Genomic DNA, 25620 nt, shown 5'->3' with positions numbered 1-25620 from the left:
ACACACACATTATATTATATATACATATATATAGATATAGATATAGATATATAGATATATAGATATATAGATATATAGATATATGGAAGGAAATTTATTGTGCGGAATTAGTTCACATGATTATGGAGGCTGAGAAGTCTCTCAATCTGCCATCTGCAACCTGGAGACCCAGGAAAGCCGGTGGTGTAATTCAGTTCGAATCCAAAAGCCTGGGGATCCAGGGAGCCAATTATGTAAATCCCTGTCTGAGGATAAAAGATAGACGAGACAGTCTAGGTTGCGCAATGAGAAAAAAAAAAAAGTGGGAGGAGCCAAATTCCTTCTCCTTCTGCCTTGTGTTCTTTTCAGGTCCTTGATAAATTTGAGGATGCCCATGGCATTGGGGAGGACCATCTACTTTACTAAACCCACTAATTTGAATGCTAACTCATCCAGAATCACCCCCACAGACACACCCAGAAATAATGTTTCATCTGGGCATTCCATGGCCCGCTTGTGTCAAGTTGACACATAAAATTAACCATCACAGCCAAGCAACCCCATTTTTTTTTATATATTTATCTTAGGGAAATTATCAGATATTCAGCAATTATGCACAAGGTTATAGATCAAAGCAAATGTCTATTACTGAAAATTGGGAAAGATTTCAATGTCCCTAGATATGCAAAATAACCAAATAATTTATTTTAGAATCACATGATTAAAATGCATGTGGCCAATAAAGACATGCTTTCAAAGAGTACTCAATGACCTGGGAAAATATGAGTATTGATGGTATGTTATAAAGTGAAAAGTTGGATATTAATGGTAGATCCAATCTGTTCCCAATTCCATTAAGAATATTTTTAGTTGTTATACATTTGCATATTTGTGTATATTTTTTGTGTATTCATTACAAAAAATAGCTTAGAGAACAACGCTATTAACGACCACTGTTTCTAAGTAACTTCACTTTATTTTTTCTCTTTTTTGTAGTTTCCAAAGTTTCTGTAATGAGCAAAAAAAAGACTGTCATAATCAGAAAAAGAAGCAATAGATATGACTCACAAAAATACTACACAAGTCAAACTTTAGAATTCTGCTCATTTTCTTCTGCATAATCTTTCTTTACAATGGATCTGCCCCACAAAGGTGAGGGTAGCAGCCACGCTGTGGAGGGTCAGGAAAAAGTACTTTGATGGGTGGCCTCTGACCCCAAGGGCGGAACAGTAAAAGACAGTCAGGTGGATGTGGCAAGAGGGGATTCGTGACCACATTGATTGACAGCTGTCAGAGGACAGCATGGAGGGTGGCTTCGTCTCTCCCTCAATGAGAAGACTCAGGGGATGTGGCACGTCTTTGACCATGAAAAGAGATTAAAAGCTAGAAGCTCCCAACATCCTGAACTTCAATCTCTCCTGTTTTCTCTCCTTTGATGGTACCTCCATTTCCACACCACTTCCGTCTTCCCTGTGGCCCCTGAGTCTATGAGGCTTGCCTCCGGAGGGCTTGCATTTCTACTACTTGATGGAAAGGAATTTATATGAATAGGTCTGCCCCTGGACACATACTCGGATGTTGCTAGCAGCTCCTCTTGCTCTTGGGCTCAGGGCTGCTTCTCCTCCCACTGGGGTTCTATATGGGACAGCCACTGTGCCCTCTTCTTTCTTAATACCACAGGTTCCTCAGTCACAATGCCAGAAGGTGACAGGGAGAGAATGGACACAGTTCCACTCACCACGGAGATTTCTGAGGCCCACTAGGCTGAGGTTGCATGAACTGGTCTAAAGACATCAGAGTTGTAGTCAGAAGACCTGAGTGTAAATCTACCTCTGCCTCCCTTACAAGCTGTGTGGGCTGGAATAGGCATCTTCTCTGCATTTCAGTGTCTTGACCTATAGCCTGAAGAGAATAATATACAGCTCACTGGCTTATTGTAAGAATGAAATGAGTCCATGAACAGCAGTAATAATGAGAGCTGTAATAGTTTTCTGCTGCTGCATAACAAATCCCACAAACTTAGCTTAAAATGATACCCACTTATTATGTCACAGTCTGTAAGGCTGAGGTCCGAGTGGACTCAGCTGGGTACTGTGCTTATACAAGGCCAAAATCAAGGTGCCACCTGGGCTGAGCTCCTAACTGGAGGCCCTGCGAGAGAATCTGCTTTCAAACTCATTCAAATTGTTGGCAGAATTAATTTCTCTGTAGTTGGGGGACTGAGGTCCCCATTTCCTTGCTGGCTGTCAGGCGGGAGCCACTCTCAGCTCCTGGAGAACATCTGCATTGTGTCACATGCCGTCCTGCATCTTTACTCCAGCAATGGCAGGTCAAGTCTTTCCTGTGCTTTGAATCTCTCTTACTTTCCCCCCTGTGGTTCCAGCTGGAGAAAACCCTCCGCTTTCAAAGGACCCGCAGAGATTAGAGAAGGTGGTGCTTGTAAATCACCCAGAACAGTGCCTGGCATTTAGTAGGTGATCAATCAAGGTCAACTTTGGCAGCAAAGACGGTGTGCAATACATAGAAGGTTCTAAATAGACTTGTGTGGAATACATGAGTGGGTGCATGAATGCATGAATGCATGTGCAAATGAGGAAAAAAAAATCAGCCACGAAGGTAAGAGTTCTTATTTTGGAGGGCAGAGGCCATCAGCAAGGGCTATCTCCAACAGTGAGGGAACATTCTGATATGAATTCCATCCATCCACATGAAGTGAGGATTCAATTAATACAGCTACTAAATAAGGTTTCATCCCACAGTGTGAGAGCACCTGGGGTGCATCTTCTGAGCCTGGCTTCTCGGCTTGGAATGCATTCAACCCCGAGGCCCCAGGAAGTCTTACTGGCAATTAGAGGCAAAGGAAAAAAAATTCTCTAAGCACTTTCCCTTTAAGCTTCAAATTGCTCTGGGGATCTTTATGTTTCTCCAACGCAGACTCTGCGCTGGGTGCCTAGAGACCGTCTCACTGGAGGGAAGGGTAAGAAGGTCAACATGGGTGTGGGTTCTGGCTGGAGGGAATTGGGTGGTTGTACCCTTAATGGCTCATATGTTTGTAATCTTAAAAGTTGTCTGAGCACCATCAAATCATTATCTGCAGCTCTAATACCTGCAAAACAACCTAGGTACCAAAGAGAAACAGAACCAAGTTGGAACCTGGTGTCTGACGGAAGGAGGTATGCCTGACAAACTTACAAGAACCCCTGGCTTCTAGACCTCCTTCAAAGGGCTTTTTATAAATTCCTGGAAATGCTTTCGCTTTGGGTTTTAATTAAACATTTAATATGCATTATGCAAATTTATTAATTCTGCCCAGGGGAGAAAAGATGAATCTTGTATTTGGACATCTCCAGCTAAGATGACTCATATTTGCATGGGGGTTACTAATAGGGTCTCTGGTCACACTCCACAAAGTTTGAACAGCACTGCAGGAGCTAGGGAGCCTGCATTGGAAAGTCACTGGCTCAGAGCAATTGTGTTCATTTCTGCTTCTCAGACTCAGTCCTAAGACTGAGGATATAGGAGGTACAAGCTGCTGAAATTAACATGAAGCACTTACAAATGGACCCCATACATCATGAGGTCTCTCTCTCTCTCTCTCTGATTATCTGTTCCCCCTCCCTGTGACCATAACACCTCTAAAGTTCTGATCTTTTGGAAAAGATGAGCCAAGCATCCCAGAAAAATATGTTGTAGAAATGGCTCCCTAAGGGGCAAGATCATACTATCTGCCTGACACAGGGTGGTTGGGAATCCCATTAAGTTGATATTGACCAAAATTCTGGAAGAATGAGGAATTTGGTAAATCAAATAGTCTCATTAACTTCAGACCCATCAAAAACTCTTTTGGATTTCAACTTTATTGTTAAAATGTCTTCTAAATTAATACAGGTCTCATTTCCTGCCTTATTAAAAGGGAATTGGGTTAAACTCTTTCTCTGATTAGTAGGGATCAGAAATGCCCTTGGTTATTTTCAGCACTAATAATATTCATTGAACAAGACAATAGCTACACCATGCTGCTTCCCAACCTGATGGCTCCCTACCCCTACCCCAAGGGACTTTGGCAATGTCTGGGGTACTGCTGCTTGTCATAACTGAGGAAGTGGGGGGGGGGTTCTACTGGCATCCAGTGGGTGGAGACCAGGGATGCATAGCTGTCCCACCACTCATGGGATAGTCTCCACCACAGAGCATTATATAAACCCAAATGGCAATAATTCTGAGGTCCGAAAATCCTGATGCCAACGTAGATGAAGGTCTGCAACACAGGTTGCTATATTAGGTGACGATTTAGAAGAAGACGGTCAAACGAAACAAAAACAAGCCTTAGTGATGAGAATCTGGTGAGGACTCTGCATTCCATAAGCTGCATGACCTTGAGGAGGTGGATATATTGAATATATTGTATTCGATGTATTTGCTCATTCATTTGGCTGGTTTTGTGAAAAATGTCATGTTCTAATCTAGGCAAAAGAAATAAAATAAAGGCTACGTGCTGAGGCTCAATGAAAGAAAGAGCCAGGGACCAAGGAAGACCAGAGGGAGAGGAAAATAATCAACCAGAGGGAGGGAGAGGTAGGGGAGGCCCTTCCAGACCTTCTAAACCTTACTAAGGAGCTGTGTTTTTATTCTAAGTGTAACGAGCTATTTTAAGCACTGAGCTACAAGTAACATGACCAGCTTATGCTTTAACACCAGCTTACTAGACAGTACTTTGTCCTTGTTGTTCACTATACAGGCTCTAAAGATGTCTGTTGGATGAGAGACTTTGCTCCCTGCTGCTGTGGTGAGGAGACCTGACAGGAAGGAGAGAAAACACTGGAGGAAAATAAAATACTCAAGAGGCTATTGTGTGGTCTTGGGGAAAAAAGATGGAAAGCAGGGAGTTCCTCAAACAATTAAACATTGTATTTAACAGATGACCCATCAATTCTTCTCTTAGATATATGCCCAAGAGAAATAAAAACATATGTCTACATAACAACTGGTCCACTAGGTTCATAGCAATATTATTCATGATGGCCAAAAGGTGGCGGTAACTCAGATGCCCATCAACAGGTGGCTGGATAAACACAATGTGGGGTAGCCATACAATGGAATATTACTCGGCCGTAAAAAGGACTGAAGTAGTTCCATGTGTCACAACATGGATGAACTTCAAAAACGTTATGTTATGTGAAAGAAGTCAAACACAAAGGACCACATTTTCTTTGATTCCATTTATCTGAACTGTCCAGAATTGGCAAATCTATAGACACAGAAAGTAGATTGGTGGTTACTGGGGGCTGAAGAGAAGGGAAATGGAGAATGACCATTCATGTGTACAGTTTCTAGTTTTTGGTTTTTTTTTTTGGAGGCGTGATGAAAATGTTCTGGAATTAGATAGTGAAAGTGGTTGCATAACCTTGTGAATATATTTTAAAACACTGAATTGTACACTTTAAATGGTTGAATTGTACAGTATCTGAGTTATATCTCAATAAAGCTATTTGTAAAAGGTGATTAATGCACAAAGATGGGTGAACATGGACTCAAGATGGGCTCACGAGGGATCCACAGACTTTGGAGACTGATGACATGTGAGAGGAGGGACAGAGAGCAAGAGGCTGCCTGGTATCTCAGTTGGTAGTGCTCTTCTTGGTGACCTTTTCACTCTTAATCACCAAAACACTTTGACCTTTGACCTCATGGACGCTGAGGGGTGCAGGCTCGGGCCAATAACGCATTGAAAATGGAGCGGGTTTTTCACGAAAAGGATGTGGTACATTTTCATGAGGATGGCTTCCCCAGGTCGCAGTCAATGTGCAGAGAATCGTGGTGTTTCCTTTACTTAGAAACTTATCTTAGCTTTGCGTGCACGTATAAGCGTGACTTCTGGTAAAGCCAAAAACACAAAGAACATCCTTCATGCTGATGAGAAATGAAGGTAGAAAGCAAATGAACAAAAGAGACCCAGGAACACGTAATTCATTAACATTAGGTATCAAGTCCTTGTGCCATTTGAGGGGCAGAGGGGGAAGGACATTTTAATCTGGTTTTAATTATAGGACAAATAATGAACATGCTTTTGTCTTTAAAGGGGTATTCATGGCTAGAGCAGAAGTCGACTTACCTCATGGGAACATCAGACAAGGAAATTCCCTCTGGCCCCAGGGGCCACCCAAGAAACACACACTCTTATATTCACAGCAATATCTGATTTCCGAAGTTATTGACTTTTCATTCATTCATCCCTTTATTTATGGAATAAACCATTTGCTACTATACTCATTTGGAGATACAAAGATAAGATTCCATCCTGGCTCGCAACGAGCTCACAGATATATAGAGAAAAAGACAAAAAAAAATAGTAAGTGATAAACCCTGTAGAAGAAGTATTCAAGGGTGCTATGGATGGAGGTGGGCACATTAAGATGTGAGTGGTCTCTTGTAGGGTGTCCCTATAAACCATGCTTTGGGGGCATTGGCAAGTGAAATAAGTAACTTGGAGCATTATTTTCTTTTCTTATATTCAAACACCATCTAAAGTCTGCACTAGAATAACCTGGGGTTATTCTCTTGGGATTTCTCAAGGCTTAGGTTAGACCTCAAGTCCAATCAACCCAAAGCCAAGTGGTTTTGGTGGCTCCATGCCCTCCACCAGCCCCCTCCGCTGGCCCTGGCTTCCCAGCAGGGGAGACAGAGAGGAGGCGGATTTTGTTTCCCAAGCCTGCACCTCCTCCCCACACCCTGCGCCCCCGCCCTCACGCTGTGCAGTCATCTTGGCTCCTTGGTGTGGGAGGATGTTCACCACAGGCTGGTCTCAGCCCAGGCTCCTCACCCCTCAACACTCCCCCGCAGCCCTTTCGGTGACTCGGTGCCTAGGGCACCTCCACTGCCCAGGCAACTGCCTTACATGGGTCCTCCGTTCCCAGGCTCTGCTGCCCCCATCTCTTTGGCAGGTGGCCCATTATGGTTCACCGACAGTGAGTCTGTGATTTTTTTTTTTCTTCCTGCTCGGGCAAAGCCAGGGTGGCTGCATCGAGGGAGAGCCCAAGCTGTGGTCTTCCTCACCATCCCAGGGCCCCACCCAACTTCCTGGCTGCTGGCTTAGAGGCCAGGAAGGAGCTGCCAAGCTATCCCATCCGAAAAGCCAGCCTGTGACCAGCAAACTGAACAAATGTAATATAGAAGTCACCGAGAGAATAAACGGAACCCTGCCGACTGTGTCATCGTTGCAGAGTGACTTCTCCCATTGCTTTCAGTTTCCTGTCCAATTGGAACCTGGCTAATTAGTTTTGTGCTCTGTACAACAGTTGGGGGAAAAGGTCACTTTGGTATATATGATTTTCTTTCTCTTTCTTTCTAAGCCACAGAACTTCCTCCAAGGAACAAACATTAACCTCTGGTTCTCAGAAGCAAAACAAGCCGAGTCACACACTTCTATGAATTCTCTCCATCAGCCGATGAGCCGTAACAATGGCAGTAGCCGTAGCTATTGCTTGAATGCAGGTGCCAGGCCCTTCACAGAGCTCAGCTGTCATGGCGCCTCCCAGAGACGTGGGGAGCCCAGTCCATATCTAAGGAAACGACATCTCAGCAAGGATAAGGAAGAGAGGGGATAATGTCTTGTGGCCGGAAGTCAGGAGAGCCAGGATTTTGTCCAGATCCTGCCAATCCCATCGTGACTTGAGCAAGACTTCCTTTCTCAATGGAAATTTCAAAAGAGTTATTAGCTATAATGATAAAATTCCATGTCCATGAATGAGTTGATTGAAACTGAGTGTTTCTCCAACAGAGATGATACTCTAGCAGATATATTGACACTTCCCAGAGTCGCCCAAGATGGAAATAAAAAAGAAACCAAATGTCACTTTGGGCTACCAAGTGCCAGGCACTGTATGGGAGCATTGCCCTGTGTTTTGAAATAGAAATAGCTTAGAAACTATGGACGTGTGTAGAATTGCAGACATGGAGGATGGTAGCTCTGTGGTCCTTTGACATAGCTCCCACATTTGACAGAAGAGAGACAGAAGCCTGGACAGCCAACACAGCGTTCCCAAACTCCCCTGAACATCCCATCCATCAGAATTAGTTAAGAGAAGGTGTCAGTACAGGCTCCCTCAGAACAATGAGAAAAGTCCTGTCTCTGAAGATGTTGTCAGTAATAACGCCTTAATCCAATAAGTTATGTAAGGGTATAGGGCCGTAACAACTTCATACCAGTGAACATCAAAACACAGCATGGTGCCCAGATCCGGCTCGGTCACTCTTTCTCATACCCATCATCGTGTCTCTGCTCTCTGTTCCTGGAAGGACACCGACAATGGACACACTTTTAAGTCCTGGCTTTATTTTTCCCTGTATCTTTACTCCTGCCTTACTATTGGTTTAGTACATTTTTTTCTCTTCCCAACTTTTGGCTGCACGACACAAAATGTGTGCCAATTCTGGATAGATAAGAATTTGTCACTTACAGTGAGACTAGGTCACTGTATTTCAAGGAATTAGATGACCAGCCAGTTAGATTTTATTTCTAATAGCTGGAAAAGATCAGTACAAGTGCAGAATGATGACAGTATTCATTATGGGGCAGTCTTTGTTGTTTTTGGGGAGCACCTTGGCCCCTAAACGGACACACCTTTAAACCTTCAAGAGAATATTCCATTCCATCCAAATCGGTTGGTTCTCACAATAGGGTGACCAGTGAGAATGAGGTTACTGAAGTGAGGTGTCCTCCATCTTGGTGAAGTCTAGTGAAGGCTCGGTGAAGATGTTTGGAGAAATTTTATTCTTCCTCAGGTGCAACTGAATAATCACAGTGCATTCCACACATAGTAGATTCCCCTGGAGATATGAATAGATACCAGTGAGGAAAAAAAATTATAATGCTCCATGAGATTTTCACTTCTGGGAAGCAAAACCATAAAATATAGTAAGTGCTGGGGGTGGGGAGGACATATCAACAGCAACAATTTACATTTCTGCTCAGATTCTCAAGTTTATTTCTTACTTAAAGCAGGAAGAAAATAATGTTGGTTCTTTTTGTCACCAAGAAGTTGTTCTGCATATATTCTAAGGGGTTGGTGTTCTTGTGTGTCTAAGAGGCAAAAATAGGTTTGTGCCTGGAAGATATTACAATGAAATTCAAGAAGCTACTGTTGTCTCAATGGCCTTTCACATGTCCCCCTGGGGCTACTAAAAAAGATTTGCACTCTGTACATGAAAATGGGTGGATGATGGATGGATGGATGGATGGATAGATGGATGGATGGATGGATGGACAGACAGGCGAAAAGGTAGATGGAATGACATATGGATGAGTAACAGGACTTTTTATCCCTTTATTCACCCAACTAGCACAAATCCAGACGTACAACAAGCTATCCATAAGTGAAGATGTAACACTTAGTGATGCCAATAATGGGTCAACTGGTCACTGCCCGTTTAAGACTTGGGCATAAATGGAACTCAGAGTCATCTGATATACTTTGAAATTTGTTCATTCATCAAAACCAAGGAGTTCAGGAGTCTCACAGGTGTCTTCATGCATCAGTGAAGCAAATGACTAGGTACTTGGGGGCAATTTGAGGATCACTATTACTCCAAGATATTTTCTGAAAATTCTGACATCAGTATGGTGAAACCCACGAGTGGGGCTAGGGGCCAATACAAGAAAACTTGCCTTTTTCCATGTCTGTCATAAGATAGTCTAGAGAAGACACATCCTAACACTCTTGCTGAGTACCTCCTGTTGAAGTCTCTTTGGACCTGATATGGCCCCATGGCCTGAATCACCCCGAGTCCATAATTTTCAAGTGCATTAACCTCAGAGGCCCCATATTCATGGAGAGATGATACAAAAAGAACCAAATTAGGACTGAAAAATAAAAGCCTGGTGTTCATGATTCACTTCACAGAGACATCTATCCCTCCCTTGGTGCAAGTTTCTGTTTGAGTCACCTGAACAGGTCATTTTTTTAAGACAATATGAAGCCACAGTTACTACTGAGATGTTCACAATCCTCTATAGATGAAAAGTTCCGAAAATATTGTACCTCTTAGTGCTTTGTGCCTCAGGATATTTTCTCTCCCTCTTGGCCAAGACCTTTCTAGAAGGCATTCTGAATCCCCTGCTCTCTTACTGTGATAGAATTGGAATCTATTCCACAATCATTCATGTGGGACCACCTAGAAGCCACGTGCTGGTGTGAGTTAGCATGAACCAGGACAAAGAGATTAAACATAAGACCCCTGGCTCATGGTGCTCACAGAATCATGAGCGAAATAGGTAAGTCAAAAGGCAGTTACAAAGGCCAACAGGAGGGATCCTTGTCATGGAAATGTTCTATATCTTGACCATGGTGATGGTGGTCACACGAATCTACACACGTGATAAAATTGCATGTTATTCCTTTCAACGGCATGCGGATCTACAATTACCTCAAATAAAAATAAAAATATATAATTACAATGTACAGTCACAATTGACATGCCAGGGGGCTCTTCAACCACAGAGTGGAAACACACCACCCTTCTTGGATTAGGGAGAAGCACTCCAAGAAGGCCTCCCAAGGAAGGGGCTCTCACAGGTATGAGTCAGCCAGGATGAAAAGTGGGGCGTGGGAAAGGAAATGCAGAGTGAACCTCATTTGATGCTGGCTCTCCTTCAAGCCAGCTCTCTCACTAGTCTACTGCTACCTCGCTGCTTGGAGCCACCTTCTCAAAGAAGGCCTGTTTTCATCTGGAACAGTCACCCCTTCTCCGCCTCTCTTTTACACGGCATTTAATTGTTGAAGAAACTGGAAAATTTGTCTAATAAAATTTTCCATAGTCTGAATTTCAATTACTGCCCCTTCACGGGGCCTGAATTATTTGCCTCTCCCTTGTATTGCCTGTAAACTGGTAGTAGTGTTATTGTTACTGTTATCATCATCATCATCATCATTACTACATTACTACCAAATCGTCCCCATGTTGTTGAAAACATAAGAATGTGAGCAATAGAGTGCTAGCTTCTAGAAGTCTAATTCTGCTAGCATATAACTTTAGACGAAGCCGCTCCTCCCTGTGACATAGAATCTCATGTTGGTGCTCAAGTTTGGGAAGCGATTCCAATACAAAGAAAATGCATGGACTTGTGCAATAGCCATGAAGGACCGATACAGCAGCTGCGTTCAGCACAGGGAGTTTCTGGAAACAGACCTTTCTGACAGTAAATCCCAATAAAGTTGGTGGGTGTTATGTTAATGACTAAACTCTTAGTCATCTCACGGGAAATGAAATCAGATGACACCAGGACCGTGGAGGGAGGCAAGATAGTAACAATTCTGATTGCAGATGTGAATGTAATTTCAGGGGCGTTATTATAATTGTTCTCATGCTTTGATTAAAGGCCTCACATAATAGTGGGCTATAAGGTGGGAGGCAGGAGTGAATTGAGGAAATCCAAGGTCATTTATTTGCCTTAGTATCTATGTTGTGAGAAGGTCAGGGGAGGGGATATGCTCATCATTAAACAAAACACAAAATCCTCACTTCTCAGAGTCCCCGGTGCACTTCAACGCTCAAGGCCAACCTGCACACAGACCAGTGCATATTTGTGTGCAGCAAACACCAATTTAGGGATAGTTACAGAAATTTCAAAATTGTCAAAGGCATCTTTTGAAAAGAAGGGGAAAAGATTGAGTTACAAAAGCTCTGTATCATTCCCATTTGCCACATAACTCCTTATCCACTCGCCTGTGAAACAGATTTCCTTGGATTTTTTTCCACCTAGAGTGTCCACTAAGATAGTCTTAGGGGCACAGGTTCAGCCTAACATCTTTCAACACCCATCATCCCTGGAAGCCAGAGAGCTATAGGTCTAGAAATTTCAGCTCACCTGATCCTTCCTCAAACTGCCTCCTTTTAATCATGTGTTGTTCTTGTGTGACCGAAACAAACATAAGAATGTAATAATAACAAAGTTGCCAGGGCAGAAACAAGGTTCTTAGATCAAAGGCTTCACACTGTACAGATAAAAATTATTCATCTGGTCAGCTGGTCAACCTGCATTCAACAACTTAGATGCTCCATGCTGGCGAAAGATGTTCTTGGTGATGGATACGAAGATGGGCCACTGCTTACCAAGGCCTGCCATATATATGACATGATATGATATGATATGATATATGATTTGATTTATATGATGATATACACTGCTATCTTATATTATACTTAAACTATATTATTGTACTACATCACATTACACTACAGTATAGAATAGTATATGTTCATTTGTCTGTTAGTTTCTTATCTGTCTCCCTCTTACAATACGCCATGCCTGGATTCATACCTTCTACCGCTCACCAGCCGAGTGACCTTGGAAAAGCCCCGCAACATCTTTGTACCTTAGCTTCCTCTTCAGCCAAATGGAAGTAACAGCAGCATGTATCTCAGAGGGCTGTTGAGATCAGTGAGTTAAAACTGAGAGCAAGGCCTGTATGAACAGCATGTACCTATTGGCTGTTAGTAACGTTATCATTTGAGCGCGGGCTCCATGCTGTTGCCTGGGGGATGGTTCCTCCATCACACTCCGAGGCTCAGACAATTCCTCTAGTCCCTGCCTACCCCAGTTCTGAGTCTAAGCCTGAGTCAATCTGCATATTTCATCCTTTGCCACAGAGATTGGTCAGGGTTGGGTGGATAACCAAAGGACCCAGACCAATTTCACCCAAACCATGACATTGATTTGCCCTGTCTGGGACTCAGACGGACTCCCACTGGACCTAGAGCTGCTGCAACCATCGTGCTCCCATAGGGGGCCCTGCTCTGGAGTCCGATCAGCAGAATGCAGGGATGACGGCTAGAAGGAAGCCAGTTCCAATGACATCATATGACTCCCGCCCACAGCCTGGCCAAAACCCAGCTCTGTCCCTGCACCTTTTGGTCCTGTGGACCACTACATTCCTTTTTTGCTTAAGCCGATTTAGGTCAAAGTTTTTTCACCTACGACTCAAAGAGGGCTAATTGGCACGTCACTATTCACTGACAAACGAGATTCAAAGGGCTTAGAAAGAGCTCCTCAGAGACAGCACAGCAGGTGAGTAGCAGAACCCCACCTTGAACCCTGCTGTGTCTGACCCCTACAACATGCTGTTCCCCAAAGCTCCAGAAGGCTCCAGAAGCCAGGTCAGGCTAAGACTACAGGGATCCACAAACGCAAGGCAGGAACCGGGGAGGGCTTCTGGAGGCAGTGGCATTGTATTAACAACTAACTTTTATTAAACGCTTATTAGATGCCAATCCCTGGGTTGTGCTTCATGTGCAACCTTGCCTATGAGCTGTGCTTTGAAGAATGAGCAAGATTTGGCCATGTGCAAATGGGGGCGGGCTGGCACTTTTATTTGACGATTACAAAACAGTGTCCATGTGCCTTGAAGCCCTGCGGAGGTAGCCGTGACGCAAAGCTGAACAGGGCTCCTTTGAACAGCAGCAGCTAGAAAATGAATAGCACCCCTCGCTTCCACCTAGGCCTGTAATCGCATCCCTCCTTTCATCCACAATGTCATCCCAGCAAGATTTACTGATGTCCACCTCGGTTCCCCAGGCCCACGTGTCCTCCACCATGTTTTCCATCCAATTCCATCTCGGGAAGATTTAGGCTAATGAGTGAATAAGATAAGCATCCTGGTAATTGAGGGATGGGCCATTGGATTAGTGAGAAGTGAATATAAGAATCGGCTTATTGCAACATAGCCACCCGCCACCCAGCTCCTATCAAAGCCATGTTTTCTGGGACACTTGGCTGCACATACTGTGTGGGTTAGTACTTCAGAAAGGAGGTGGGGGAATCCGAGGGTTTGTTTAGTCACTTTTGTTTCATGAGTGTTTACTGAGTGTTTACTATACGTCAAGCACTTTAGTAGGTGAAGGAGATGGGAGATGAGACGTGTTGGCCCGAGCTTTGGGACAGGGCAGGTAAGGAACTAATAAGGCACCATGACAACCCTGAGGCAGCGAGCGCAGAGGTGGAACACCGAGCCTGCCTTGGGGCTAATGGACAAGAGGACGCAAGTAAGGCTTTTAAAGGGCAATCCAAGACCTGAAGCTGAGGCCAAATTAGCCAGGGATCCGGACAGAGGGCAGGGAAGATGGATAGCGATGGAGTCCCAGGTGAGCAAAATCATGCAAAGACTCAGGAGAGAGGAAAAGAAAGAAGATCTACTCAAGGTTCAGGGGGGTTCCTACAACTATAAGGCAGAAGCATAAAATACGGGAGAAGGCAAAACATCTCCTGAGTCCCTAGCATGCACCGGGCCCATTCATGGAAACTGTGTGCATAGAGTACCAGCACAGGCCTTGGCACATGGTATTAGGCTGTGCCCTTCTGAGCACTTCCCAGGGGACAGGTTGCCCATGTGCCAAGCACTCAGTACACATACTCATCATGGTCACAAAAACCCTCTCCACCTTTGACTAAGGAGGAGACCGAGTCCCAGGTTGGTCAACCCACTCGCCCAGGCCTCGTACCTGGGATGGAGCAGGAGTCACACCCTTGTTGACCTGGTGTCAAAGCACAGCATCGTCTGAGTATGTGTCCTTGCCCAGTGACCCTCAGAAATCCACGCTTTACCCCCTTGCTGCTCTGCCACCAGAGGCTCTAAGCATCACTAACCTAAAACCACAGCATCCTCTGGCCTGGAGATTCTGGAGGGTTTGGCCCTGTCATTCTGACCCAAAAAGATATTCTGACTTCACCATTATGACCCATCAGTGCTCTGCAACAACCCAGCGTATCAGCTCTGGTCTGTGTGTACAGGTGTCTTGTCCATGTTCCCCTACCTATATTCAACCTCAAAAGGCTGAGAACATTCCCTCCATGCAATCTGGAATATTTTTTCATCTCTTCGCGCAGTCCAGTTCTTCAAGTTGGAGGAAGACAGTGAAGCACTTCACTAAAGTCAGAGGGGGGAACTAACAGGCTGTGTCCAGGCCAGCCCACCTTCCTCCACCTCAATCTGCCAGTGTCCACATCACTCGACCCCGGTAAGCAACCCTTCACGGAGCCTGGAGTGCGGAGTCAGTGGCACTTGCCTGAGGAGTCCCCTCACTCCTCCAGATCCCGGAGGATCCTGGGTTGGGTCAGCTGAACCAGCCAGCACCAAGCCCTTAGGCAGACCCAGACCCCAGCTGGCAGGCCATAAACAACTCACAGGTTCCTTCCTGCTCTCATGCCCAGGTTTGTCTAAAAGGGGGCAAGATGGAAGCCATGAAGGGCAGACTCTGTAAAAGCCGGCACAGCTAGGTCCTTTCAAGAGAGACCAGGGGGAGCCAGTTGCAGCTCAAAGGTGGACACTGGAAACTGTGAACTCTTTCTGTTCAAGAAAATGCTGTAGAGCTTCCCGGCTTCAAAACTGGCATCAGGGAATGGCAGGGGGTTTGGTGATCTAAACAAGAGAAAAACCAGGGAAGAAAGAACAGGTCTCAGAGAAGTTTTTATACATACACACAGCTCTTATGCTCAGTGCCTCTAGCTTACATCTATTTTTATTGGTCTCTGAGGCCTCGACTTTGAACAACTACTATACATTTGACAGGTCAAAGGTTTACAAAGATCAGGGCAGGTGACACATCAAACCATTAAGTAATCTGCCCTCTTGGACAGAGAGCTTTGCCTATACCATAACAAAATAAAGGTTTGTTTGTTTTTTTAGAAATGATTAGAAGGATGTACGTAAGACATCCAGATAGGCCAATTCACTTTTTTTTCCTCAGCTTTATTGAGGTTTAATTGACAAAAAGAAATTGTATATACGTAAGGTGCACAATCTAATGCTTTGTTATATGTATGCATTGTGAAATGATTATCACAATCAGACTATTTAAGATATCCATTACCTCACATAGTTACTATTCTCTCTCTCTCTCTCTCTCTCTCTCTCTCTCTCTCTCTTTCTGGTAAGAACACTTATATTCTTCCCTCCTAGCAAATTACAAGTCTTTAATACAGTATTGGTAACTATAGTTACCATGCTGTACAGTAGGTCTCCAGAACTTATTCATCCTGCATAACTGAAACTTTGTACCCTTTGACCTACACTTCCCATTTCACCTAGCCCTGGTAACCACCATGCTGCTCTCTGCTTCTGTGTGACTTTTTTAGACAACGCATATAAGTGAGATCATATGAGTACAGTATTTGTCCTTCTTTCTCTGGCTCTTCCGCCTAGCAGTGTCACAAATGGCAGAATTTCCTTCTTTTTTAAGGCTGAATAATATTCCATCGCGTGTACACCAAACCATATTTTCTTTATCCATTCACCCGTGGGTGGACACTTAGGTTGTTTTCATACTCTGGCTATTGTGAATAATGCTGCAATGAGAATGGGCATGCAGATATTGCTTTGAGATACCCGTTTCATTTCCTTTGAACGTATACCCAAAAGTGGGATTTCTGGATCATATGGTAGTTCTACTTTTAATTTTTTGAGAAACCTTCATCCTGTTTTCCATAGTGGCTACACCAAATTATATTCTCACCAACAGTGCATGAGGGTTCCCTTTTGGCCACATTCTCAACCAACGCTTACCTTTTGTCTTTTTGATAATAACCATCCTCATAGGTATGAGCTGATATCTCATTGTGCTTTTGATTTGTATTTCTCTATTAGTGATGTTACAGGCCCATTTAATTTAAAATGTCCACTAGGGGACTTGAATAATCCAGTGGGTCATTTTGTGAAATGATTGGGGTTGGGAGGGACAGTCTCTCTCAAAGTGCTACGAGGCATTGTCCCTTGCAGCGCTGTTGTCAGCAACTCAGGGAGATGGTAGGAAGTGCAGAAAAGAACCAGCCATTTGTGGAACAACTCTTGGGCCTCACTTCACAGGCGCAATCGCTAATCCTGACACTATCCCATTTTGCAGGTGAGGGACCTGCTTCGGAGAGGTTAAGCCATAGAAAAAGTGCATCCATTTCATTTGCAGCTGGCACAAAGCTAGGATGCAAATTAAAACTAGTCGATGGCCCGCTCTAGATCCACAGAGATTCAGGCGACAGGGAACAGGCTGAACCTAATGAGACAAAGCCTACTGGGCATGGTTGTACGTTTCTGTGTGCTTGGGTTTAAAAACATAAGCACACAAATAGAGGATAGGGGAAATGTGAGAAGAAAAAGCCTGGGGCTGCACACGATGAGTCACCGTGTAACATGTCTGCTGGAGAGACTCGTGCAATTATGGTCTGCGTGAGGAGCAGACAGACTTGGCTCCAGGTGGCAGAGGGCGGTGCTTGCTGTGATGAGAGGTTCACACCTGGGGATCTGGGTGTAGTTGTAGAACCCGAACCCTCTGAGGGGGGCAGTAGCCAGGTGGGCCCACCTGGGAGTCACAACCCAGAGGCAAGGGCAGTTACATTTTTTTCAGGCATATGTAGAGTTGCTAAAGGCACTGACCATGTTTAGAATGTAGAAACGAAAGGCAGGGAGAGGGTGTCATATTGTTAGACTTCTACTCCCCAGAGACCTTGAGGTATATAAGGGTTCATTATACGTGGCCTGAAGAGTGTATGAAATCAGGACTCGTGTATAGAAGAAAGGGGTATGATTTCATATTAGAAAAACAAAAGCTTTCCTGACAACCTCAAGAGCTGGGGGGAAATAGACAGGGTGTAAGATAAATTTGATAGGTAATGAGCACCCTGTCACTGGAGGCAATCAAGTACATGCTGTTGAGATCACACATGGACTTTCGTGGGTGCTAGGCACTTTGGTTTCTGTGGACCCCTTCCTCCATAAAAATTAATTCTATTTTATGACTGTGTTGGTGTAATGACAGATATAATCCATGCTAGATTATATTTGTTTTTCTTCCTCTGATTTTAAAAGAAATTTAAACATTTTCCTGGGCCCCTCACAGTTTCATGGGTCCTAGGCATGGCATCTGCTGTGCCGAGTAAAATCAATCATGCATGCTGTGACTCGCGTGCCAGAACATTGCAAAGAAGATTCTGACCATTGATTGGAAGGAGGGTGTTATGGTCAGGTCTCTAAACTCCCCTCCGTCTGAGATTCTATCAGGTGAATTTTGCCATAGAATAGAGGAGTGCCCCAAACTGCTTTTGGAGGTTGTTAAGGTGGATGTGTTGCAGGGGACACAAGTTAAAGAACTGTGTGCATACTGTGATCCCATGCTGTGAAAAGTATATGCACAGACCGCAGTTGTTATAGATGGTAACACCTGAGGCCAGGATTACAGGATTGGGGTGGCGATGAGGCGATAGTGGTTCTTGTGTTTGTTATCCTCCTATTTCTGTCTTGTTCAAAGGTTTAACCAACAGCATCCTCGTGGATCCCTGTTATAAAGTAACTAAATAAAAACACTAGCAGAAGGTCTATCAATGTGACTTTCATTTTTATAGTGGCGAAGGTTGTTTAGCCCGAATTCCCTGTTCTTTCGATGATCAGGGACACTATCGTGATGAATGATGCTGGGAGGGTGTCGCCGGGCACGTCTGGCGTGTTCAACAAACAGAACGGCACGTGAGAACGCTCAGCAAAACCCATTATGCAACCAAGAGCTAACATATAAAACAGGGCCACAAGGGGTCCCTTTCCTCAGGCTCCAGCCAAACAAATTCAGAAACACACAAATTCAGCCACCGTCAGCACCAACACAACTCCTCCTAGTCATCACACAAGTATTTAAGTTGGGTCGGTGTTTTCTAGAACTCCAGGTTCCATTTCCCAGCTCGAATGACTGCTAAATGCCTGTGTTACAAGACCTACGAATCACCCCGTCTCCCTGGGGTAAGAGAGTGGCCCAAACTTTACAGAGCTAGCACCTCCGACAGCCAGCCTTCTGAGTTATCATGCATAAAAGACACAGCCTGAATAAACACTGTCCCAATATCAGGTCCCCTTTTTTTATTCCTGCCTTTTTCTTTTCTTTTTTTTAATCAGTTCTGATTTCAACACAATAAAAATCTTTGAAGGCTTGAATGCTCTTGAGACAAATTCCCTCATCGGCATAAGCTGTGAATAGGATCAAAAGGGATGACAATGAAGGAGCGAATCATAAGCACTCCCTAATGGAAGGAAAAGAAAACTCTAAGAAGACGGTTACACCCTGAAAAGGGGAACGAGGAAAAGAAGGCAGTCATGGAAATCTGTTGATTTGGAATGGCAAGAGTGGGGAAAGGGGCCTTGTCATTTTGTATCTCCCGTCTATTGCCCTAAAACCAGAACAAGTCCTTTCATTCAAATGTGCATGTATGCACACAACTATAAATTAATCACCTCCCGTCTTCCAGGCCAGTTTGGGTGTCTTTCTCCGGGGAAGAAAGGGAAGAAAGCTGGAGCAAATTTTGGGAGACCTGCCCAGGAATTCTCACTTGAGAAAACATCTGGGTTTTTCACATCTCTTGTGCAAAACAAAGAAGTATTTTATGGAATGATATGTATTGTGTTTCACGGTAGAAGTCTAGGAAGACCAAAACAAACAAACAAACAAAATCAACATAAAATAAACAAATGCCAAACTGTCAGTGTCATCCACTTGCTGTCATGGTCCTTCACAAAGGTATAGAAGATGAATTACAGGTTTTGTCAGAATCCACAATCCATGACGAGATCATTCGGAAAGCAATCTAAACAGTATATGAAGAGCCTACACCCTTCCCCACTAGCCCTACCCCAGGTATAGACCCCCATCTAAAGGACTGACTCCCCCTGAAAGAAACCTACCAATCTCACTTGTCTATTTTTTCTTCCTTCTTGAGATTACCTCCTCCCCTTGCAGCCTAGCTTTCCCGAAATCAACTGTGAGTTGTTCTCTAACTGTACCGGAAAATCAGAATTTATTGTACATATGTTTGTGTTCCACTTAATAAAAAAACCTATATTTTAAGATAAACTTTGTTAGTAATTCATGAGGTAAGTGACTATTTATGCTAATCAGGCAGAAATATATTCTCAAGCATAATGCATTACATAAATTTGAATGCAAAATGTTCAATTATGAAGTAAATACAGGTAATGCAAATAATAAATTACCTCTAATAAAAATTATAAAAGATGTGTCTTCAAAGAGAGAGCGGCTTTAACTTACAACTGTGAATTGCTTAAAGAGAAAAGAATTAATAAACGCTGAATTACTCTGATGATTATTTAGCACATAATTCACCTATTCATAACAACTCCTAGTAATCAGACTGTTGTTCCACATTTTCCAATATGAGGCAAGACTGTTTCCTCAGCGATTTTACCCTTATCAGATTATCTCGTCTGATTCTATTAATTTTCTTCCATGAATCTGCTAACAGTGATTTGTGATTTACTTACCCTGCTAACTAAAGACTGTTAAAAAGAATTTATCTAACACCAGACCTAAGAACAGTACATGCCCTATCATTCAGTTAGTCTGAACAACTCTTGTCTCAAATCACTCTAGTTGGTTTCACAGCGAAATTTAGTGGACTCTGGTTAGTTCTGCGCCATAAAATCAGCTCCTGGAGAAACAAAAGAGAATGGACACTACACTTGATGCATTTTATCCTTTTCAGATTATATATGCCTGATTTCAACCTGATTTACCTGAGTTGCTATGAGTCACTGTGATCAGGAAAAAAATATATTATTTTTTACTTTTAATCATTGCAGTTTGGACATGAGTAGGATTTCTCTTCTTTCTGCGTGAAGTTGTTGGGTATGTGCTGACGTGAAGCTACAATTGTGTTTTGGATGCTACGGTTCTGCCGTCTTCTACATGACTCGACTCATGCCTTCCTCCCTCCCAAAATCCTTCTATAAATATTCACGGCTTTCAGAAACTTTAATGCTACTGGTTTGAATTGGTCAATCATGACAAACGCATGGTTTCAAAATTACTCTAGATTGTTCTACAGAGATTACTAGCATGTATATATAGCATAGGGATATTAAGCAGTAAGGAAATACGGTTCATATTGTATTTGGATTAGATGGGCTTGGATGGAAGTGAAACAAACAATGCTAGCAAAGAAATCTCAAGAAATGTGGCCTGCTGTAATTGTACAGAATCAAAAACCTGAATAGTACTAATTAAAATGAGAGAGCTCAATTGTTATCAAAGAAATGCCGCTAACAGAGAACTGTAAATGTTTGGACACCCCTGTGAATCACAAAATAATGAAGTAAGAAGGACAAAAATGAGAATTAAGTTATAAGCCTGAGAGCACTACTGCTATACATCTAAAAAATAATTCTGACCCTCTTTTTTTTTTCAAGACAAAATGGGAGACTATCAAAGACTCTGCAATAAGAGAAAGAAAAACAACATAGCTTGACAGCAGTGTACAAAAATAAACCATAAAAAATGTGTAGATAATAATACATTTAGCTACCCAAAATGGGCATTTCATTTCTAGAAGTGATATCTACTTGCAACAATTAGGTGCACGGCCATGAATCTATATCGTATGGTCTTTTTCATTAGCAAGCTTTGTTTATAAATGTTGTTTATAAATGCAGCAGTTTCAGTATTCCTGGCCAAAAATACTTTCATGAGAGGCAAGGATCCTATCTTACAGCTTTTAACAAAAATGCGGTGCAAAAGGATAAAAAAAAATTCAAAAACAAAAAAAGAATTAACTCTTATTAACTATACTTAAATTCATGTTTTATATGAAAAATAGAAACCTCAGAATTTGTGGCTAATGATAAACTAGGCCTAGAAAACTATTGCTATGAACAGTGCTAAATGACACAATTTGTTTATATTATTGAAGCAGTGGATGTTCCTCTGAATAAATAAACTATAATCCCTTAACTTCGTTACTAGGTAAAATACTGCTTGAGAGGTGGAAAGCAAAGGAATTCTGTTAGCTTGCATAAATATTGACATAATCTTCACTCTTTCTTCTCCAAACTGGTAATCGGCATTCTTCATTCCACCCCTACAAAGCACTCCCATAAAACCAAAACTACTCTTAGAAACAGCTTCTCTGCAGTAATGATGAAAAGAAAAGGTGCTTTTCGGGAAAATACCAACAGCACTAGCCTTTTAGGATTGTGATGTGCCTACAAACCTTTTTATTTTGGGGGTGGGTATCTCTCATTAGGGACTCTGGGGTCTGCTGAAACTGAAGGCTACTAGCATCAGAGACACGAACACGAGTCAAGTCTGGTGTCTGAAGCTAGTGAGTGACACCTAAGGTCTCGTTATAAATAGGAAAGTATGCTATGGGGTGGGTGAGAGCATTCTGAAGTGCAATGCTCAAGAAGCTGGCTTAATATATGACTAAGTGTCAGAAGTCAGGTTTTCTGAGAATTACTTTTCAGATAAACAACACTTTATAGCGCTGCACTTCATCCTTACTAGAGACATCTCATTTATCACTGAATTACAAGTAACTTTAATTCCATTGATATTGCCATAAAGCCCGCTGGAAATCCATCCTGGCACTTTTAAAGGGTTTGGGGCCCTGTTAACATGGGATCCACTTGCTATAAAGTCTCTCAGCCAGAATTATACCCCCGAGGCTTTTGTATCCCCTGGCCCCGTAGTGGACAATCAAGGGGGACAGTGTGGATAAACGTAATTCTTTCATCTCCCCGCACCGTCTCCAGCCCCTTTCCTCCAAGGTCGGGTTCTCCTGCTGCAGTCACACTAACTTGGGGTGCCTCTTTCCTCCTCCCACCTTGGGAAACCAGCTTCTTTCCCCTTCATCAACAAAACTGGACACGGATCAATTTCAACTGACCTTTGCCGAAAGGTGGCGCTGTTGAGGTAAAAACCAACTCGGTCCAACAATAGTTTTCACTCTTCGATCATTTTGCAGGCTTTCACAATTTTTTTTTTAATGCACCCTTCTAGCTTCTCCCCCTCCCATAAAGTAAAAAAATATATATATATAAACATGATTAACACCAAATGCATTTCATTAATTGGAGGAATCAACAGTCCCAACATCCAAGCAGGCGGGCTGGTCTTCCAAACGCTGGGTCCGCTCCGCACACTCTAGCTTTTCCCCCAAATAAATCTCGGCTTCTCCGACTTGCCTATCGCTTTAAAATCTTAGAAACAGAGTTGTTGGTTTTTTCTTTCTTTTTTTTTTCTTTTCCTTTCTTTCTTTTTTCTTTTTTGCATAAGCTTTAAAAGAATCGATCTAGAAAATTGAACAGTTATTAGCATCTGCAACGGGGAGGGGGAGAAGCAGCCCCCCACCCTACCCCCCACTCTGAGCTTCCGGGCTTGTCCGAGAAACAGCGGTTTAAAACTTAACCCTTCCAGGGGAGCTGGCAAAGACTGAGGTGTTGTTTTTCCCCCTTGTTGCTCGCCATGATCAAGTCTGAAATAATTAAGTGAAACGTAAAAGTGCAAAGGGCGCGCGCAGGACCCTGATAAACAGGGGTCATATTTCATAGGGGGTGGTGAACCTGTGTATGAGAGAGAGAGAGAGAGAGAGAGAGACAGAGAGACAGAGAGACAGAGAGACAGAAAGAGAAAGAGATGGATGGAGAGATGAATATGAATCTCAAAGGCCAAACTCGAGCCAGAGTCGGAAGCCAGAGGGCTGAGCGGGGCTGACCTGACTGAGCTTTGCCGGAGTTAACTCGCGTAGGCGTTCGCTCCCCCACCCCCAAGGGCACGAGACGCTAGCAGGCAGCAGGTCCCCACGCTTAATGGGCTCTAAACAACTTATTTCGCCTCCTTTAAAAGAGGGTGATAACACAGTCTTTCTCTCTCCGCGGACCCCTCACCACCCCATCAGGAGCGCGGCCGAGCGGCGTCCTGCGCGCCGTCAGGACCCCTGCACCCCCGTGCGCAGGCACGGAGAGAGGGACAAAGAGTTGGGGCCAAGTTTGAGCTCCTGGCACAGACAGGCTGGGGGGAGGAAGATCCCCGGGGCAGACACCTGGGTTTCGAAGGTGAAGCGAAGAGAGAAGGCTGCCAGGAGAATTCATAATCCTGGGGATGGGGGGTGGGGGGAGGGCAGTCAGGCGAATCCCCGCAAAGTGAGTGGCGGCCAGCTGGGGCTCCGGAAGGCAGGCCTCTCTTGCGCTCCGAAGTAAAGCAAACAGTCCTCCGGATCCTCCCGGTTCCTGCAGCCCCTCTGGAAAACTCATTCCTCTCTTGCACCAAACTTTACGCCCGGGTTTGCTCCCTCCTGGGGAGGAGGCGGCGCGGGAAGGGTTAAGCCTGCCTGTCCCAGCTGACAGTCAGCTGATTGGGCCCTGATTGACAGCTCCGAAAAGTTTCCTGTTTCTATACTATTATATGCCAATCGCGGCCGCTCTCGCCGCCTCCCATTGGCCCTGAGTACTCGTCAATTTCCCATTTGGGCCTGACGTCACAAGTGCTATAAAACTCAGCAATTGCTTTAAACTCTTCTTGCTGGATCAGAGGCTTTAAAATCTTTTTTCATCTTCGAGCTGTAGCTCGGGCTGCTCCTCGGCTCGGTCTCCCCCCTTTTGCTCTCTGCCTCGCCTTTCCCTAGGACTTCGTTATTTTGCTTTAAAAAAAAAAAAAAGGCAAGAAAGAACTAAACTCCCCCTCCCTTTTCTCCAGCCGGGCTGCACCTCTGTCTTGCACTTTGCACGGAGAGCGAGCGCAAGGGAGAGAGAGAGAGGAGAGGGAAAAAAATTTTTTTAAGAGCCAGGCAGAAGAGAAGGCAAGAAGCATGAAGTGTTAACTCCCCAGTGCCAAGGCCCGCGCCGCCCGGACAGCCGCCCGCCGCCGCGCCTCCAGCCCCGAGCGGCCGCCGTGCGCGCCCCGCTTGCAGCCCGGCCAGCAAGGCGAGCCCTCCTTATGCAAAGCGCGCAGCGGAGAGGCAAGCGGGGGACGCCGCGCACCGGGCCGGGCTCCTCCGGCTTCGCCGCCGCCGACACCGCAGCCCGCGGAGGACCTATCCGAGCTTGAAGCCGCCGGCTCCGCGCGCAAGAAGGCGAGCAGGCGAGGAGGGGCTGGGGCGAGCGAGCACCTCGGCGTGAGCAGGCGGGAGGGAGGGCGGGCGCGGGGGGCGCGGGCAGGGCGGGGGGGTGTGTGCGCGCTCGGAGGTTTCGGGCCAGCCACCGCCGCGCGAGCTAGACGCGCCCCAGCCCGGCAAGCTGGCTCACCCGCTGGCCACCCAGCACAGCCCGCTGGCCCCTCTCCTGCAGCCCATCTGGCGGAGCGGCGGCGCCGGCGGCGGCAGGAGAATGGCATCAGAACTGGCAATGAGCAACTCCGACCTGCCCACCAGTCCCCTGGCCATGGAATATGTTAATGACTTCGATCTGATGAAGTTTGAAGTGAAAAAGGAACCGGTGGAGACCGACCGCATCATCAGCCAGTGCGGCCGTCTCATCGCGGGGGGCTCGCTGTCGTCCACCCCCATGAGCACGCCGTGCAGCTCCGTGCCGCCTTCCCCCAGCTTCTCGGCGCCCAGCCCGGGCTCGGGCAGCGAGCAGAAGGCGCACCTGGAAGACTACTACTGGATGACCGGCTACCCGCAGCAGCTGAACCCCGAGGCGCTGGGCTTCAGCCCCGAGGACGCAGTCGAGGCGCTCATCAGCAACAGCCACCAGCTCCAGGGCGGCTTCGATGGCTACGCGCGCGGGGCGCAGCAGCTGGCCTCGGCGGCCGGGGCCGGCGCCGGCGCGTCCCTGGGCGGCAACGGCGAGGAGATGGGCCCCGCCGCCGCCGTGGTGTCCGCCGTGA

At 45.0% G+C, this 25620-nt stretch overlaps 1 protein-coding gene across 1 annotated transcript in view; it reads left to right on the top strand.

Annotated features, from left to right (window-relative positions):
* The first annotated feature begins 22382 nt into the window (after positions 1 to 22382).
* The window catches only part of MAF (MAF bZIP transcription factor), an 8307-nt gene continuing 5069 nt past the window's right edge, over positions 22383 to 25620 (top strand). The window contains exon 1 of the mRNA XM_019634742.1: positions 22383 to 25616. Coding sequence (XP_019490287.1) covers positions 25119 to 25616 — 498 coding nt within the window. The 5' untranslated portion in view covers positions 22383 to 25118. The remainder of the gene's footprint in view (positions 25617 to 25620) is intronic.

The sequence above is a fragment of the Hipposideros armiger genome, unplaced genomic scaffold, assembly GCF_001890085.2.
Source record: "Hipposideros armiger isolate ML-2016 unplaced genomic scaffold, ASM189008v1 scaffold_19, whole genome shotgun sequence".
NCBI lineage: Eukaryota > Metazoa > Chordata > Mammalia > Chiroptera > Hipposideridae > Hipposideros > Hipposideros armiger.
The sequence above is the reverse complement of the archived record's forward strand: the minus strand, read 5'-3'. Positions and strand labels throughout refer to the sequence as shown.